The following is a 16,499-nucleotide window of genomic DNA, read 5'->3' as shown; positions in this document are numbered from 1 at the left end:
TTTGGGCTGGTCCCATCTTCACCTGGGACTCGTCCCCAACCAGACAATCTGAAGCCTTGAGGCCTCCTGCTTCCTCCTCTCCCCCAGAGCTGCTCTATCTGTCCTGGCCTCCTAAAACCCAAACCCAGGGGGTGGAAAGAGCCCTGCATGTGGAGCCAGAGGACCTTTGATCTCAGAGGAATTAGCAGGCCTCAGTGTCCTTGGCTGTAGAATGGGATGGTTTCTGCCTCCGTGAGTTACTTGAGGATTAGACAATATCATAAAGGATTATACAGATTGCAAAGCAGTTTACAAATGCCCACAATTAAGGTGTTATTACCTGGATTCTAAAACCTCCCTGCCTCCTTAGCACGTGTTTTCCCACATCTGGCTCCCTCCCCTGCCCTATCCTAGGGCATCTAACCCAGCAGCAGCAGGAGGACTGAGGAGGCCTGAAGGGGATGCTGAGGACCCCAGGGCAGGGGCCTGTCATCACACTCAGAGGTGGAGGAGCCCGAACTGGAAACCCCACAGTGGGGATTTTCCTCCCCTGGGGATCTGTGCCCATGAAGGAGGGTCCCAAGGAGAAACGGGCTCGGGTGGGGTACTCCAGGGGACTGTGGCCTCCAGGCTTGAGGGAGTGGCCTGTCCTGCAGTGACCCCCTCCCCCTGCGGTTGCCAGGCCTCTGCCCCAGCGCAGTAACATGTGTATCCATCCATCATACCTTCAGGCTGAACCTCAGGGAACAATGACCCTCAGAAACCCCATCTGGGGGCCTGCCTTCACCCTGCTTCCTGAGCCCTGGGCTGTGACAGGCTTATACCCTGGGCACCTGCCCTCCCCCACCCCCGCAGAGGAGTTACAGTTCTCTGGGGCCCAGATGTTCCTGAAGCAGCCCCTCCTCCCTTACAGTCTCTGAATGGGAGGTGTCCTGAGGCTCATCTGGACCAGCCCCTGCCTGCCCCCCACTTCCCCCAGGAGCTCCTCTGATGACTGTCAGCCCCGTCCTGGAGGTGTCCTCTGATGGCTTTCCAGACCCGGCAGCTCCGGGCTTTGCAGTTGGCTGCTGGCACTCGTCTTGGGGGGCTGCTCATCTCCGCACTTTGTGCTGGGCCTGGCAGTTTCGAATGCACAGTAGGTGCTTGGAAGGAGGCACAAGCAGAAGGGACACTGCCCCAGCTTGCCCCCCACCCAGGACCTCTTGTCCATGCAACCTCCTTACAATGTCCCCTCCTCCTCCCAGGCTGCTCTGTCCTTGGGGAGCCCTGTCCCCACAGCCCAACTCGTACAGGAGAAGCCTTGCTTTCTCACTTCTTCACTGGGCGAATAACAGTTGAGAAAGATGCCTCAGTTGTGGCCCGTTTGAGACTCCTCAGGCACTTCTGGTCCCTTCCTGGGGCCATCAGCCTGTCTCTGTCCTGGTGCCTCTGGTCCCCTCCCCGAGTCCCTGGTCCCTGTGTGCAGGGTGGAGTTTCCACGTCCCACCCCCTCTCCTGCCCTCAGGCTGCCTCCCACCACACCCTGCTGTGCGTGTGCTCGCTCCCTCAGTGTGTATCTCTCTCTCTCTGTGTCTCTGTTGTCATGTGGCCCCTGTGCTCCCTACCCCCGGGGGCAGCCTTCCTCACCCTGTGGCCCCTCAGGTGGGCTGAAGGCCAGGATGCCCCCTTGGGCTTCTGCAGTAGGATTATGCTCCAGCTGCCCCTAGTGGTGGCTGTGGTGTGGGCACCCCTGCTCCCGCTGCCTCCCTGTCCTGGCCTCCTGCCCCCACCTGCTCCCCGGGCTCCCCTTCCCTACTTGGTTCTGGAAACCTTGTCTTTGGCTCTGTTTCTGGGGCTCTCAAGCTGAGACAGTGTCAAGGCCTCCTTAACTCTACTTCCTGCTTCCAGCTTGGCCCTTCTCTTGGGGCTGGGAGACATTCCTGCCTGGTCCCATCGCCACACCTTGGCTAGAGCTGTCGGCATGGGCCCTGACCCCTCTAGTGTCCTTGGCCAGCACTGCTCACCTGTGGCCCTTCTCTCCCTATGACTCATCCCTTTTAAGAGCCGTCCTTGTCAGCTGCGTCCACAGGCCCATGCCCCCAGTGGCTCACCTAGCACCCCATCCGGATGGGTGTGAATGGTGTCAGGTTTCCCAGCCACATGCTGGCTGGTCCCAGACTGAAAAGTCTGGCCTCCATTTCTCTGCTGTGCCCTTCCCACCCAACCCCGCATAGTCCAGACCTTCACAGATGCTGGTTGAAAAGATAAATATTATTATTTACAGCAGCCACCCCCTCACAGCTGACACCTTATCTCCCAAGGCCCGGCTCCAGTGGCCCAGTACTCTGGACACGGGAGGGTCCAGTGGGGGCTGGCTGATTGCCCCGAGAGCCAGTTGTCTTGCTCCAGGACACTCAGGCAGAGAGGATCCAAGTCCCCTGCCCCTTCTATCTTTGCTTAGCTAATCATGCTGCTCCAGAGGTCATCCAGGCACCAGAAACCCCTTGTACCCAGCAGAGAGGCTGCCCCAGATGCCAGACCACTGACACCAGCAGGCAGGATGGCCCAGAGCATTCTCTGTTCTCTAGAAGGGAGACTGGCTTTGGCTGGGGCACACCCTGGTTCTTGCTCACAGGACACTCCATCTCCTTCCAACCCCCACTTCCCACACAGGGGGAGATACCAGGGGCAGGAGGTAACAAATCAGGGTGTGGGTATTGTGGGTGGTTAAGGACCGGGGCGGGGGGCTGAGTGGCCTGCAGGGCATAAAGGTCCAAGGGTACAAGGCAGCGAGACAGGGCATTTCTGATGGCAGTGCCACAGTGCCAGATGAAATTATGGTGGCTTGGGAGGATTTCTTGTGGTGTGGCCTACTGTCTGATGATGTCACCTGATTTCTAATGACATGGCCAGGGCTTTCTGGTGACCTGGCTTTGGTTCCCACTGGTATTAGAAGGCATTGCCAACACCCAGAGGCATCATCACGGTGGTTGGGATGCTGTCACAGGAGTTTCCCATGATGCCCCTAGGGCAGCAATTGGTGCCTTGCAGTTGCTGAGGACAGGCCCCAGGTCTCCAGGAGGCTGGCCATCTTGTGTTCTGGGAGAAGACGCCTCTTGGAAGGACCCCTGTGCTGCCTTGGATTTTCTGGCTGGCCATCTCCACTCCATTCTCATTCCATCTCCGGGGAGGACTTGGGGCACAAGGGAGCCAGAGGCCCTGGGCCCAGCCCAATCCTATAGGTTATTTCCCATTCATCGCATGGCGCAGACTATGGCTGCTCTCATAGGCCTAGAACTCCTGCTCATCCCGGGACCGGGGGGGGGGGGGCCCACGCTGTCAGTGCCAGATGCTTCTGGGGATACAGATTGTGAGAAGGATTTGGTCCCCTCCATAGATAGGGCAGCTGGCCGAGCCTGGAGACCATCTTCTGCTCCGTGGCCCTCCAGCTCAGACTGCCGTGGACTGCTTGATACTGTGGAAGCTGACACGGGTGGGCGAGGTGGGGATGGACATGGCGCGGGCCACGCGGGCACGGATCGAGTGCTTGTCCTGCCATCGATGCCACCTCTTCCGGATGGCAGAGCGGACCTGTGGGCACAGAGCAGAGCATGTTGTCTGAGCCTGGATCTGAGGACTCCCTTCCATCCCCTAGGGCTGCCACAAGCAGCAGTACATGTGAGCAGTCTTCAGGCGTGCAGTACGCAGGTGTGAAATGCAAAGGGGGCCACACAGGAGGAGGTGCCATGCATGTCATCAACATTATTTGCCTATTCGTTAGGATGATTTTTGCAAGTATTCTGAGAAGAGAAGACTTTTTCCCACCCACACAAAGGCACCAGATGGCCTTTGCCACAAAGAATTCCTACCTTCAGCACATACGCATGCCCTGCCCAAGGGCTTAGCCCTTCCTGTTTTCAACAAGCATTTTCACAGACTCATCGATGGGACTGAAGCCCTGACTTCTGACTCCCTGTGCCAACTGCCTATGGGAGCAAAGCAGTGGGCTTGCCACTATAGGAGCAGTGTGGGCAGGTGTCAGGGGCCCTCCTGGGGCTCCTGGCTGTATCCTCATTAGGGACCTGGGGGCAGGGAGGAGGAGCTGGCATGTGGAGGGCAGGAGGAGGCTACAGACAATCTCAGGTCCCAGAAGCCCCCCACCCCCCACCATCCTGAGCTCTGGGGCCCTGGCATCCTTACCTCACTGTTGAGGAAACAGTAGAATACAGACACAAAGAAACCCTGGAGTGGACAGAGAAGGCGGGTCAAGGCACAGGGACAGGTATGGCCCCACCTAGCCTCCGGGCCACCCCCTTCCTCTCCACGGCCTCCACCCCTCCAGACCCTTGTCTGAAAGAATCCCCACCCAAGCAGGTGCAGAGCACAGCCAGGAACAGAGTGAGGGGTGGGTGGCAGTACCTGGAAGGATTCTAGAAAGGAGTTGAAGTAGATGAAGACGACCCGGGAGACCTCGTCCTCCCCGGGGTTTACGAAGAACAGCATGTACGTGATGCCCAGGAGGGGAAGCAGCACCAGAGTGGCCTTCACAGCCTTCCTGAGGCAGGGCAGGTGGGGAGGCCCAGAGTCACAGCCCACCCCTGGACGGGGCCGGGGCCTCTGGCTCCGTGGGGAGGGCTGGGCCTGGGGCTGGGGTGCCAGGTCCCCAGGAGGTCTGAGATGGGGAGCTGGGCTTTCAGGAGGGGCTGTCGGACCTGTGAAGGGGGGGGACGCTGGGTTGGAGGCTGGGGTCTCTGGAGCCCCCTGTGGTTGGGGGAGGGAGGTGGGCCAGGTTACCTGTACTGAATGGTCTCAGATGTGGTGGATGCCCGGAGTTTGGTCATAAGAATGCGGACGATGTTGAAAAGGAAGATAAAATTGATCTGTAATTTGAGCACACAGTGGGATGGTGTGGGGATATGTGTGCACAAGAGGTTGGAGACAGGCTGGGTGGACAGGGCAGGGCCTCAGTGTCTCCAGGTCTGGTCTGCACGGGGACCCTGTCAGTCCACAGTAGGTACTGATTGTCCCTCTCTCCTGCCCCCCTACCCAGGTTCTTACCAGCAGGACCAAGATCATTGGGCCCTGGTAGATGTAGTCAGTGTACACCCCAGCTCTTTTGCCAAACCAGCACCTAGAAAGCCACAGAGGAGAGGTAAGGGGGGAGGTCATCCGGGTCCAGTTAAGTGGCATGGGGAGGGGCAGTGCTTGACTAGGGCAGGACTGGGGCCAGAAGCCAGGCTCTGGGTACCTCAATTCCAACCCTGGAAGAAGGTCAAGATCCCAACACAATGCCTCAGTTATTCCATCTGCAGAATGGACAGATAGCACCTTCTATTAGATGTAAAGCAGGAAGCAGGCCATGTGGCAGGGGGGCGGATTGTGGAAAAGACCACTATGTAGAACAGACCGGGGCTCAACGCACCACTGCTCCCCTGGCTCCCCTCTGGGGGTCTGGCACAAGCCCCCTGGTGGTGCCTGGTGCCTGTCACGCAGGGCCCCCCAGCAGCTAGCGATCTCTGAATCACTTTAATTGCGGCCTGAATGACCCCAAGGCAGAGATTCCATAGGTTTCACCTGTAGGAGAAGCAGAACTGCTCTTCATTTTCTTGAGCTTCCCTCCAGAGATCTCTTGGGGGTCTAGGGAGTGGGTGGGGATGCGGCACAGGGGAAGTCCCATGTCCTTGTGCAGAGACCATGACCTCCAGGGGATGAGACCCATAGTGCCTAGATCTCATGATGCTTCCATAAGCCAGAAACTGAGACTTTTATGTGAGACGTCTGGACTTTTTAAAGGTTTGAAATGAGTTCAAGTTTTCAAAAAACACCATGTAGGCCAAATCCCAGCTGTCTGGGGCCAGGGCTAGTGGTTGATCCCTACAAGTTCTTTCTGGTTGTGTCACACCGAGATCCCTTCTGCAGCAGTGTCAGCATCGTACCACTAGATGGGGATCCAGAGCTGCTCAGACAGACTTTCTTAAACCAGGCGCATCCTTTTTCCTCCAACACACCTACTGCGCAGCTTTTTGAAACCTATTCTTACTGTCCTCCCCTGTAGTCACTTCCACACCTGCAGGCCCAGGCACCATGGCCCAGGGCTTACGATGCTCCTGTGCTGGGACCCAAAATGCTAGGCATGACTCCCAGGCCCCCAGTGGTGTCTGGCAACTGGCCACCCTACCTGCCCAGCCCCCCACCCCACCCCACCTGTCGGCTGTGCCAACGCAGAGAGAGCCAGCGGGCCAGAGTCAGGAAGGATCAGCCTGGTAACTATGAATATCAGTTTCCAGGCTCATCGTCGAGCCCAGTGAGGTGTTGGCGGCCTCCTCCCCTCTATGGGGGTGGGGAGGAATTGCTGTGATGGAGGCCACCTGGAACCCCACTCAGACAGCAGGTTCCTGTGAACGCCTTGGCACGGAAGGTCCTGGCACCTCCTTGGTTGGCTGTATCCACGTTTTCTGCCTCTTGCTCAGTGATTCTCAGTTTCAGCAGCTAAAAATCCCAGTGCCCCGGGCACACTCCAGACCAATTACATCCCACTCTTTGGAGGTCAAGCCTGGGTGTTGGTACATTTTAAAGCTTCATGGGAGGTTCTAACATGAGCCAAGGCTAAGAACCACTACAGCAGAAATCTAATTTCCAGGGGGTAATTGGGAATACCTTAGACCAAAGTCAGGACTTCAGAGCTGGAAGGACTCTATGAGACCATCAGGATTTGTTTCTTTTTTTAAAAAATTTTTATTTATTTATGATAGTCACAGAGAGAGAAAGAGAGAGAGGCAGAGACATAGGCAGAGGGAGAAGCAGGCTCCATGCACCAGGAGCCCGATGTGGGATTCGATCCCGGGTCTCCAGGATCGCGCCCTGGGCCAAAGGCAGGCGCCAAACCACTGCGCCACCCAGGGATCCCCAGGATTTGTTTCTATTAAATCCATGGAATCTTTTGTAAAACAAATCTTAATATTCATAGAAAAATGCATATGGACTTTACTATGTACCAAACATTCTAAATGCTTAATATTGTATGAACTCATATCATTCCCACAAAAACCATTTTTTGCAGGAGGTGGTTTTATAGGATTCCCATTTTACAGATGAGGAAACTGAGGCACACCGTAATAACAAGCCCGGGGTCATATAACTACTTTATGATGGGTCTGTGATTCAGAAACTGGGCCGTCTGACTCCAGAGACTGCCAGTAACCCTTATGCTGTTTGTGAAATCCCAAGACAGATAAGGGAGCCCGGATCCACCTGGCTAGCCAGCTCCACCTCAAGGACAGCACTGCTGGGGACACTCAGATCGAACCCAGCCCCCAGCACCCTTCCTATATGGACAAAGAAACTGTGGCCCCAAAAGGGAAGGTGATGTGGCCCAAGGTCCTTAGGAAGCATCATGCAGAGCAGGGCTGAGAGCCTGTACCTCGGGGCTCAGGGGAGGAGGTGACTTACTTCTCATTGTCGTAGTACAGCTTCCCGATGGCCCAGGCCACGATGATGGGGAAAGGCACACCTGGGGAGAGACTGGCTGTCACAGAGCTCACGGGTGGGAGACACAAGGCCTGGAAGACCCTAGTGCAGCCCAGGGCCTAGAAGTGGGAAGGGGCTCCCCAGGGTAGAGCTCGAACTCACTCATCCAGCATGCTGCACTCCACCCCCAAGTCGGGGCAGAAGGCTGTGGCGCTCACCCCACCACCCTGACCTGGCCCCGGGCTCTCAGGTCCCTTAGCCAGCTGGCCAGAGTCTGGGTGAGGAGGGGGCGCAGGGCACTCACCCCAGCCGATGCAGATGAACATCCACTTGCGCAGCCGGTCAGTGGAGTAGGTAAGCACAATGGCTGTGTGCAGGTAGCAGCCCTCCCCAAACATCCAGAAGAAGTTGGTCACGTGGAAGTAGTTGTAGGCGGCTGTCACCAACCTGCACCAGCCCTACCACCCCACCCCCGCCAGAGATGACACTTAGACTGGGGATGGGGTATGATGGCAGCAGCACCCCACCCTGGGCCTGGGACCTCCTCTCAGTAGGATTCCCCCCATTGTCCCCCTCATCCCGCAGGGAGCCACTCCCATTATACTGGGCCTCAAGGCCTGTGCCCGGCCCATTTTCACCAGGGTAGTCCCACCCAGACCTTCCCTCTGACCCTGTGCCTGCCCCTCCAGGACACACCACGTTGCTCTGGTGGACTTCGGGGCTCATGGTGAGCTGGACCACAAACCACGTGGCATTGCGCAGGATGAAGGCCGAGATAAGGTTCCAGTGGATGATGTTTCTCAGGCACCGGATGCTCCTGGGAGGCAGCGGGGGAGGGTGGGAGGGTGATGGGAGCAAGGGAGGAAAGAAGAAATGAGGGACAGGCCGCCAGCCTCACTCCAATCCAGATGTATGGATGGGGAAACTGAGGACAGGGCTGACTGGCTGAGTCACACTGGGAGGTGACAGCAGAGGCTCTCTTGATGCCCCACAGACCCCTTCCTACCTGAGACCCATCCAGACCTAAGGTCTGGGGCAGAGTCTGCTACATAGCAGATGCTCCAGGGACCAGGGGCTTCTGGCTTACTGGGGATCACCTCCTCCCATAGCACCCCTACTTTCCCTGTAGCTCTAGGGTCTAAAGACATAAAAGGTTTCTGGTGGGATGCCTCTCTCCCAGCGTTCAGGCCTGATACTCAGCTCCTGCTCCCACCCCCATTCCTGGCACAGACCTGTCTGGCACTGCTAGCTGCCTCCTTCAAACACAAAGGGCTCCCCCTTCCAGGCCTCCCAGATGGGTGCATCCATGCGTGGGTGGGGGTGGCACAAGGCAAGCCTGGGCTTCAGCCATCACTGGTCCCCCCAGTAGTTACTGGGCTGGGTCGGGGGCAGAAATGGCCCTGCCAGAGGTTCCAAGAGACCTGGAGCTCCTATGTCTGTCTCCCTCCCACAGAGGTGAGGGGGCAGGGGCCCCTCTTGCCAGCAGCCCCTCCCCCAGGGCTGCTTCCTGCATCTCACTTTTCTACCCTGCTCAAGGCCAGAGGCCAACACTGAGTCTTTCTTACCTGAGCCGCAGAAAGAGGACAAAGGCCACCAGGAGGGCCACCAGGGAGATGCAGTGGCCCAGGTAGTTGATGATGACAGCGACATGGTAGTGTACCTTGCTCTTCTTCTGAAGTAGGGGAGAGGGACAGAGGTGAGGCTCCCATATAGCTGCACCCCTGCACCCGCTCGCCATGTAAGGACACCGCCCTCAGCTGGTGGAGATGGAGTTGGTACTAACGGTAGTTATTCCCCTTCCCGAACCCGGGCTGGGTGTCGAGCATGGCCCTGGAGTGGAGCCGTCCAACTTGAGCCTGTGTCTGTCTCTGAATCCCATGCTCTGCCCATTGCTCCGTGTGATTGGACAAATACCAGCTAACTCGGGTCTCCACGTCCCACGGGGTTCCCCACTCCACGTGCACAAAAGTGTGTGCACGCTTCTCACACGCAAGTTTCTGCTCCGCCCAAATACCACATGGCCCTCGTGACCGCGGACACCAACCCTTTAGGACTCTTTTCCTCACCCACTTCCGAGTGGAACCACTAGGGATGATTACCCCCAAATCCCTCCTGCTGCAGTGGGAGCCTGCTCCTATCAGCCATGGGAGGGATGGCAGGTGCACCCACAGAGCCATTACAGGCCGTAAAAAAAAAAATCTCTCTTCGCTCCGTAACTCACTTTCCAGGCCCTACCCTCTGGCCCTGGGGAAGAAATGGGCTCCCTTCCCAGGATTGTATCAAAGTCCCCGATGTTACCACTTCCTTCATTTCATAGACTAAAGGAAGCTGAGAGATGTGGTGGTTTCCTGTTTCCAAGGTAAGCTCCATAAAATGATGAAGCCTTTCCATATACAGGGTATTTTCATACTGGTGGTCTTCTCAACCTGTCAAGGCCACCATGTAGGAGGACCTGGAAGAGGGTCTATACCTTATTTTGCAGAAAACCAGGCACAAAAGTATGTTGACTCATTTAAGGTCCCTCAAACTCAAACTACCTCTGGACCAGCACAGGCAGACCGGCAAGGTGTCTCCTACCCCATAATGGGGGACCGATGGCCCCCAGTGCCCAGCTCTATGCAGACTCCTGTCCTCCAGTAGCAAAGCCTCCCTCCACCCTATCCTAGGTCCCGAGAGGGCAGGGCCCAGGGACCCAGGGTCTGGCACAGCAGAGCTCCGTAACTGTGTGTGAAGGAAGCAAAACTGGTTGCGGAAAGCAACCCGCTTTGCAAAGCGGGTGTGTACAGGGGTCCTTGTTAGCACCTCCTCCCCTTATTCTTTCCAGGTTCTGGAGTGGGGCCAGGTCTTGAGTCACACAGAAACTGGCTAGTGTTGAGAAAAGGGTAAGTTCTTGAAGGCCTTGTTCAAACTTTCAGAGATACCAAAGAACGCCTGGCTCTCCCTAGAACTTCCCGTCAGAATTCCAGAATCTGTGGATGTCAGAGCTGGTCCTAAGCATCGAGTCCAGTCCTACTCTTCTTCTAGATGAGGAAACTGAGGCCCCAACTCACTCACCCAAGATCAAAGGATGTACCTCTGCAGCAGGACACCTAGCAGGCATCGGAGAGGAGTCCAAGCCCTCCCTTCCCTGCTCTTCCGAGTGCCCAGCACACACCCCTCCTGCAGGCACATCCTCACTGAAGAACCTCCGAGGTTCTGGAAGGCCCAGGGAGCTCTGTTCTAAGGGGCAGATTTTCCTGGCAGAGGCTTTCAGGAACGTGGCAGGAAATCACATTAGCAACTCTGTGCTCAGAAGGGTTGAGACTCACTGAGGTGTAAATGAAGACAGAGAAGCAGGGGAGAGAGAGGGAGAGAGAGAGGGAGGGAGGGGAGCAGAGGGTACCCATCGCCACCATGCAGATGGGAAGGGTCTCGGAGTGCCTGGCAGTAGATGCCAAACCCAAAGACTCCAGGAGATATGAACACATCCAGCCTGTCTGGGAGCTGCTACTTAATTTCCTTTCATTAGATTTCCCACAAATCCATGCTGCGGAGCTCCTGAGTAATAACGATGCCTGGGAGCTAAAGGGCGTGACGCCCCAGCTTTGTCTGCAGGCCCAGGTGGGCAAGACGAGCGAGCGGGGTGTGTGGGGAACCCCTTCACCACCACCTGCCATCAGCTACCCCCTGCCCGCCGTGACCCTGCTGCAGGCTGAGCCTGGGTCATGGGGTTTGAGGCAGGATGAGTGGGGTTTATTAAGCACCTACTGTATGCTGGGCACTGTGCCGGGTGCTTTATAGATGCTACAGCTTTCCTTTCTCACAATAGCCCTCAGAGACTGTCCTTCTGTCTCTGTTTTTCCAGTTGAAGAGGCTGCATAATTAGCCTGAGCTGCCCGGCCAGCAATGGGAGTCCAGGTCGGCTTGGCCTTCTAGATCCCCTCCTCCCCGGTGCATTTCTAGGAGACAAATGGGCTGAGAACAGGCACTCTCACCGTCTGGGGCCCAGGATCCTCAGAGGGCTTCTGCAGGGAGGATGGGGGCTGGTGAAGGGTTTTCTCCACCAAGGCTGAAAGGGGAGAACGGGGCCAAAGCATTCAGGGGGCTGCTTCTGTGTGACTCCTCCAGCTGGAAGGCCCTGGCTGGTCGGAGCCCTGGGGCAGTCTGAGAGATGGCAACCAGCCACAGGGTTACAGTGCAGAGAGCCCAAGACACAGCGTGGTCACCCCAGGAGACAGCCAGCTACACTCAGGAGATAGCCTGACACCCTTCAAGACGGTCAGCAATAGCCTGAGACGTGGCCAATGACACCCAGAGAGAGCAGCCAGCAATATCCTAAGAGGCACCCAGTGATACTCCAAGAGACCCTACTGATGGCCTCCATTAATGGCAGAAGCAGCTGGGACAGCTGAAGGACAAATGGACACCGCCAGCCCCTGGGAACCTGACCAGCTCTGTCCCTGTTCAGCTTGGAGACCTAGTGCCCGCTGGTAGCCTGAGGAAGGTGTCACGGTGTGACACTGGGCACAGGCCACTCCACTGCACTCTTCAATGGCCAGAATCCAATAAGAAATTAGTGCCTGGCCAATTTCGACCACGACTCTGCAAGACACACCTTGTCCCAAGTGGTGGCAGTGTCAGACCTATCCCGAAGCCATGGGTCCCCACGGCTCCTGCCGAGCCTCCCAGCCCTGGTCTCTCTCCCACTGTGGTTCTTCCTCACCAGCCGGTTTCCCGGGGTGCTCCCTCACCCCACCAGTGGGCACTCCAGCCCCTTGCTCCTCCAAGTGTGGTCCCCGAACCAGCAACACCACCATCACCTGGGAGCTTGCAGGAATCTGAAGACTTGAAACATCTCTTAAGCCCCGCCCCAGACTCACTGAGCCTGAATCTTCATTCCGGCAAGATGCCCCAGTGATTCTCAAGCGTTTCAGAAATTCTGGTCCTTGAACCAACACCGCTGTGAGCAGTGAATCTCAGCCCATGAGCCTACACCTCAGGATCCCTTTCTTATCATATCAAGATGTGCCTTCCCAGGACGTGACCGGGCTCCCCAGCTCAGCAGAGTGTAGGAGGGGGAGCCGCACGGAAGTGTCATAGGAGGGGGGGGGAGTGGCTGGGGAGGATGTCACTGCTGTGAAGGGAGACAGTGTCTGGAGGGTGTTGATAGGCAGCATGGGGATCAGTGCAGGGTGGTACTGAGTGCAAGGGGGTCAGTGCCATTCCCGGGGCTGGACCATGAACAGGTCCAGCTTCCCGGGGGGGGGCCTGTCCCCTGGTGGTGGTGGCTGTAGGCAGTCTCCTTCCTCCCTGGCCTGGCCTCTGGGTGCCCTCACAGTCCCATTTCACATTTTACGAGTCCCATTTCACGGGGCAGCCCTTCTGCAAATCCATTATCTGCAATCCCCTGGGGCACTGGTGCTTAATTAGGGCTTAGCCCAGGCCTGGAGCTGAGAAACCGGCTGCTCCATTAATTGGAGACTTTTCTCTTCCTCTTCTCGATAACTAGGGAGTGGATGGAGAATCTTGAGAGTGGGGAGGGGGGCGAGGCTAGAGGCTGGCAGAAAGGAATGGCATTTTCAGTAATTAAATTAATTGATTACCCAGAGTGCCAGGCAAGCAGGGGCTGCCGGGGAAAGGGGTAGGTGGCAGCCCCCACCGAGTTGCCAACCAGAGGAAGGAGGTGCCAGTGTTACCTGGTGTCCTCATCAATGCCCCCTATCCCCCAGGTGTACCCTACAACCTCCCCTTGCCCCAGGTGAGAGAGAAGCAGAGGCATGGCAGGTGGATGGAGTGCCCTCCACAGGCAGACGTGACCCTCCCTCTACCAGGAGGCAGACACTGTCTTACTCTGCGCCCTTTGACAGAGAGGGAAGCCAGGCCTTGGTGAGGCTAAGTTACCTGCCCAGGGTCACACAGCACATGTGCTGGGACCGGAGTTCACACTGCAAACCACCTGCCTCCAAAGCCTGTGCTGTTCCTGTTAGACTTCCAAAAAGAGGGACTGATGAGAAGCTGGTGTTCCCCAACACTCCTCCTCCTCCTCCTAACCCCACTGGTAGAGGGAGAGACCCCTGTCATGAGCAGAAGGGGACGGAGCTAAGGGCAGTGTCCCCCATCAGCCAACTAGAAGGATGGGGCTGAGATTAGAGCAGGAGGGATTCGGGTGAACCATTGAGCTTCTCCTGACGTTCAGGGGGCTCCAATGCAGGGGGAAGGTGGGGAGCAGCTGTGGCTCTCCAGCTTTGCTCCTGTTCAAGAGGGCGACAGACACCTGCTCCTCAGGGGTGGGGGGAGAGTTGTTTTAAGCCAGGAGGCTGGTGACCTGATGTGCAGTCGGAGATACACCATCTGCCTCAGGCTTTGCAGACCTAGCAGGACACAGTGGGGTGCAGTGGAGGGCTGGAGACTTCTTGCCTTAGCTGCACCTTCCCCCTACCATCTCCCTGTGGGCGTGAGCTGTGGTCTAAAAGTTGCCCACAGCGCAGACCTGCCTTTCTGCCTGTGAGCCCCATCTCCTGTGTGCCTGGGAAGGAGCTCCCCACCAGGCTGAGTGTTCTTGCCCATCCCTCCTCCCCCGCCACCAAGCCCAGATCTTCTGGCCCAACTATGTGTCCTGATCCCACTTCCTTCCCCCAGTGGAATGTGGGTGCCCTCATCTGCAACCCCAGGACTTCCCAGGCTGGCTTACTGTGTGTGGGCCTAGCACCCTGCTAAGGTCAGGTCATTGGGTGGGGGACAAGCCAACCTACTGTGGCCTGTGGGGGACCATGTGGCTGGCCTGTGAGTAGAGATGCCAGCAAACGTCTCTCTGGCATCCCTAGTAACTCACCCGGCGAAGCAGCCCCACCAAAGAATGTGCCTTACTTCTAGGTTAAACTTTGCCCTGTCTGTGCAGCTTCAGGAAGGAGAGGGCAAGCTCCCAATGGCTCAGTGACAAGAAGCCAGGCAGCCTGGGGAAGGGCATCACCAAAGCACAAAGGGCCAGGTGGGGTGCAAGGTGGGGGAAGCTGTTCTTCCTCCATCCACCTCACTTCACACAGAGCACTTGGTGGTGGGCAGAAGAGAGCCCAGACTCCGAAGCCCAGGTTCCAGGCTGTGACTCACTTTGGCTGTGTAACCTTGCCCAAGTCACTCCCTCTTTCTGGGACTGTCTCCCCACCTGCAAGGTGAATGGGTTGCACTAGATCTGAGTTATTCACTTTTTCCCCCTTCAGAAAGTCTCCCGTGGCTCTTGTTCAAAACAGATTCCCATGGGACGCCTGGGTGGCTCCGTTGATTAGGCATCTGCCTTCGGCTCAGGTCATCATCCCAAGGTCTGGGATTGAACCCGCATAGGGCTCCCTACTCAGCGGGAGCCTGCTTCTCCCTCTACCATTTCCCCTGCTTGTGCTTTATTTCTCTCTCACTCTCTTCCTGTCAAATAAATTAAATCTTAAAAAAACAAACAGACAAAAAAAAAAAAAAAAACAAACCCATATTCCTGGGTCTTCCTTGGAGAGTTTCATTTATTGGCTGTTGCCCCTGGGGCATGTATTTGAACACGTACTCTGGGTGGTTCTTATTACCCCGCAGATTAAGAGGGGATGGAGGGTCTCCAAGGTCTCTTCCAATTTAGATCTTTTAGGCACTGGAATTCTCAGGACTGAGTGCATCAGCCCCCCTCTTCCATGCCCCAGAAGCCCAAGGCCCTCAGACAGCTTGGGGTGCCCTCCTGTCTCCCCTTTGCTTTCTGCTCACTCATTTTTCCAGCTCCACCACCCTCTCCTTCCTCAGCACCCACTGAAAGGGTCTGTGGAGATGGAGGGAGGAGAAATGGGGGGGCAGAGGTAGCAGCAACACCAGATATACCCACGCCTCTGCCAAGTGCCACCCTTAAAAGATTATTCATTGTGGCGTTATTTGTAATAACCAGGCTGAGAATAAAGATTGGTTAAACAAATGATGGTACATCTGCACAATGTGATATTATGCAAATGTGAAAAAGAACGAAGATGCTCTTTATGTATTGATACAGAATAATCTCCAAGATGGATGATCATATGCAAAAAGCTAGGTGTCAAACAGTGTGTATAACATGCAATATTTGGATAAAAACAAAAAAGGGTATTATATATATATAATTTTGTATAAAATTTTATATATATATATATATATATATATATATATATATATATATATATATATATATTTAAAATCACTCACACATGCAGGCAATGTCTGGAAGAGCACCTAGAAACTGGCATTACCTCCGGGGAGGGAACCCAGTGGCTGGGACAGGGTGGGAAGGAGACTACTCTGTTCTCATTTGTACCTTTTGAATTTTGTATCATGTGTAAGCATTATCTTCTCAAAAACATTTAAATATTTCAAAGCTCTCCAAGGGCTCTTTCCAACTGCACTGCTTCCCCCCCACCATCTTTGATTCTGACACAGTGCCCCCTGGTGGGTCCCGGATGTGCTATGCAGGTGCGTGGTGTGGAATGGATGAGAATCTGTCCCAGGAAATGCAGGTGGAAGGAGGGAAGGAGCATGGACCCAACTCATCTGTGTCAGAGCCAGCTGCTGCCCTCTCAGCTCAGCCTCCCTTGGGGATGGCTCCTCACAGGCCCGGGGCCCACGTAGCAGGCCCAAACCTGAGCTGGGGCTTGACCCACCGACCACATGGACAGCCTCACCTCCCCACTGAGGATCTCCTGGCACTCGGAGTAGTTCACGCGGGCGGCCCAGCTGCCATTGGCCAGGCACTCCCTGTAGCCATTGTCTGGAAGAAGGAGAGAGAGTCAGGGTAACCCATGGGCTCCTCTCCCAAAGAGCAACCCAGGCATCCATCTGTCCATTGGTTTGTCCATCTATCCATCCATCTGGGCCAACACAGGGCCTGCTTGCTGGGGGACTCTTGGTTGAAGCTAAGGAGAGTGGTTTCCTACTATCCCATCTTGCCTCTTTCTGCCCACTGGCCCCAGTAAGGGGCTCAGTGGCAGCCCCAGTGCCTGCCCATGGGGCCATGGTTCTGCCCACCCAGGCTGCTGTGATCATGTCCATGGGACAGGTTCATGGGCAGGCCTGACCAGCTTGCTGGAGCTGTTTCCTTG

General features: G+C 56.2%; 1 protein-coding gene across 2 annotated transcripts in view; it reads right to left on the bottom strand.

The window, feature by feature from the left end:
• Positions 1-2,210: 2,210 nt before the first annotated feature.
• CRHR1 (corticotropin releasing hormone receptor 1) overlaps positions 2,211-16,499 on the bottom strand; it is a 49,255-nt gene continuing 34,966 nt past the window's right edge. The window contains exons 4-13 of one of the 2 annotated variants that reach the window (XM_055300155.1): positions 16,083-16,168; positions 8,991-9,097; positions 8,122-8,242; positions 7,730-7,883; positions 7,408-7,468; positions 5,017-5,089; positions 4,753-4,838; positions 4,378-4,513; positions 4,159-4,200; positions 2,211-3,549 (exon numbers count right to left, since the gene is read on the bottom strand). In XM_055300155.1, the coding sequence (XP_055156130.1) occupies positions 3,409-3,549; positions 4,159-4,200; positions 4,378-4,513; positions 4,753-4,838; positions 5,017-5,089; positions 7,408-7,468; positions 7,730-7,883; positions 8,122-8,242; positions 8,991-9,097; positions 16,083-16,168 (1,007 nt within the window). In that variant the 3' untranslated portion in view covers positions 2,211-3,408. The remainder of the gene's footprint in view (positions 3,550-4,158; positions 4,201-4,377; positions 4,514-4,752; positions 4,839-5,016; positions 5,090-7,407; positions 7,469-7,729; positions 7,884-8,121; positions 8,243-8,990; positions 9,098-16,082; positions 16,169-16,499) is intronic. The other variant, XM_055300236.1, reaches the window with a different exon arrangement.

Source organism: Nyctereutes procyonoides, unplaced genomic scaffold, assembly GCF_905146905.1.
Source record: "Nyctereutes procyonoides isolate TBG_1078 unplaced genomic scaffold, NYPRO_anot_genome, whole genome shotgun sequence".
Taxonomy (NCBI): Eukaryota; Metazoa; Chordata; class Mammalia; order Carnivora; family Canidae; genus Nyctereutes; species Nyctereutes procyonoides.
This window is presented reverse-complemented; position numbering and strand designations above follow the sequence as displayed.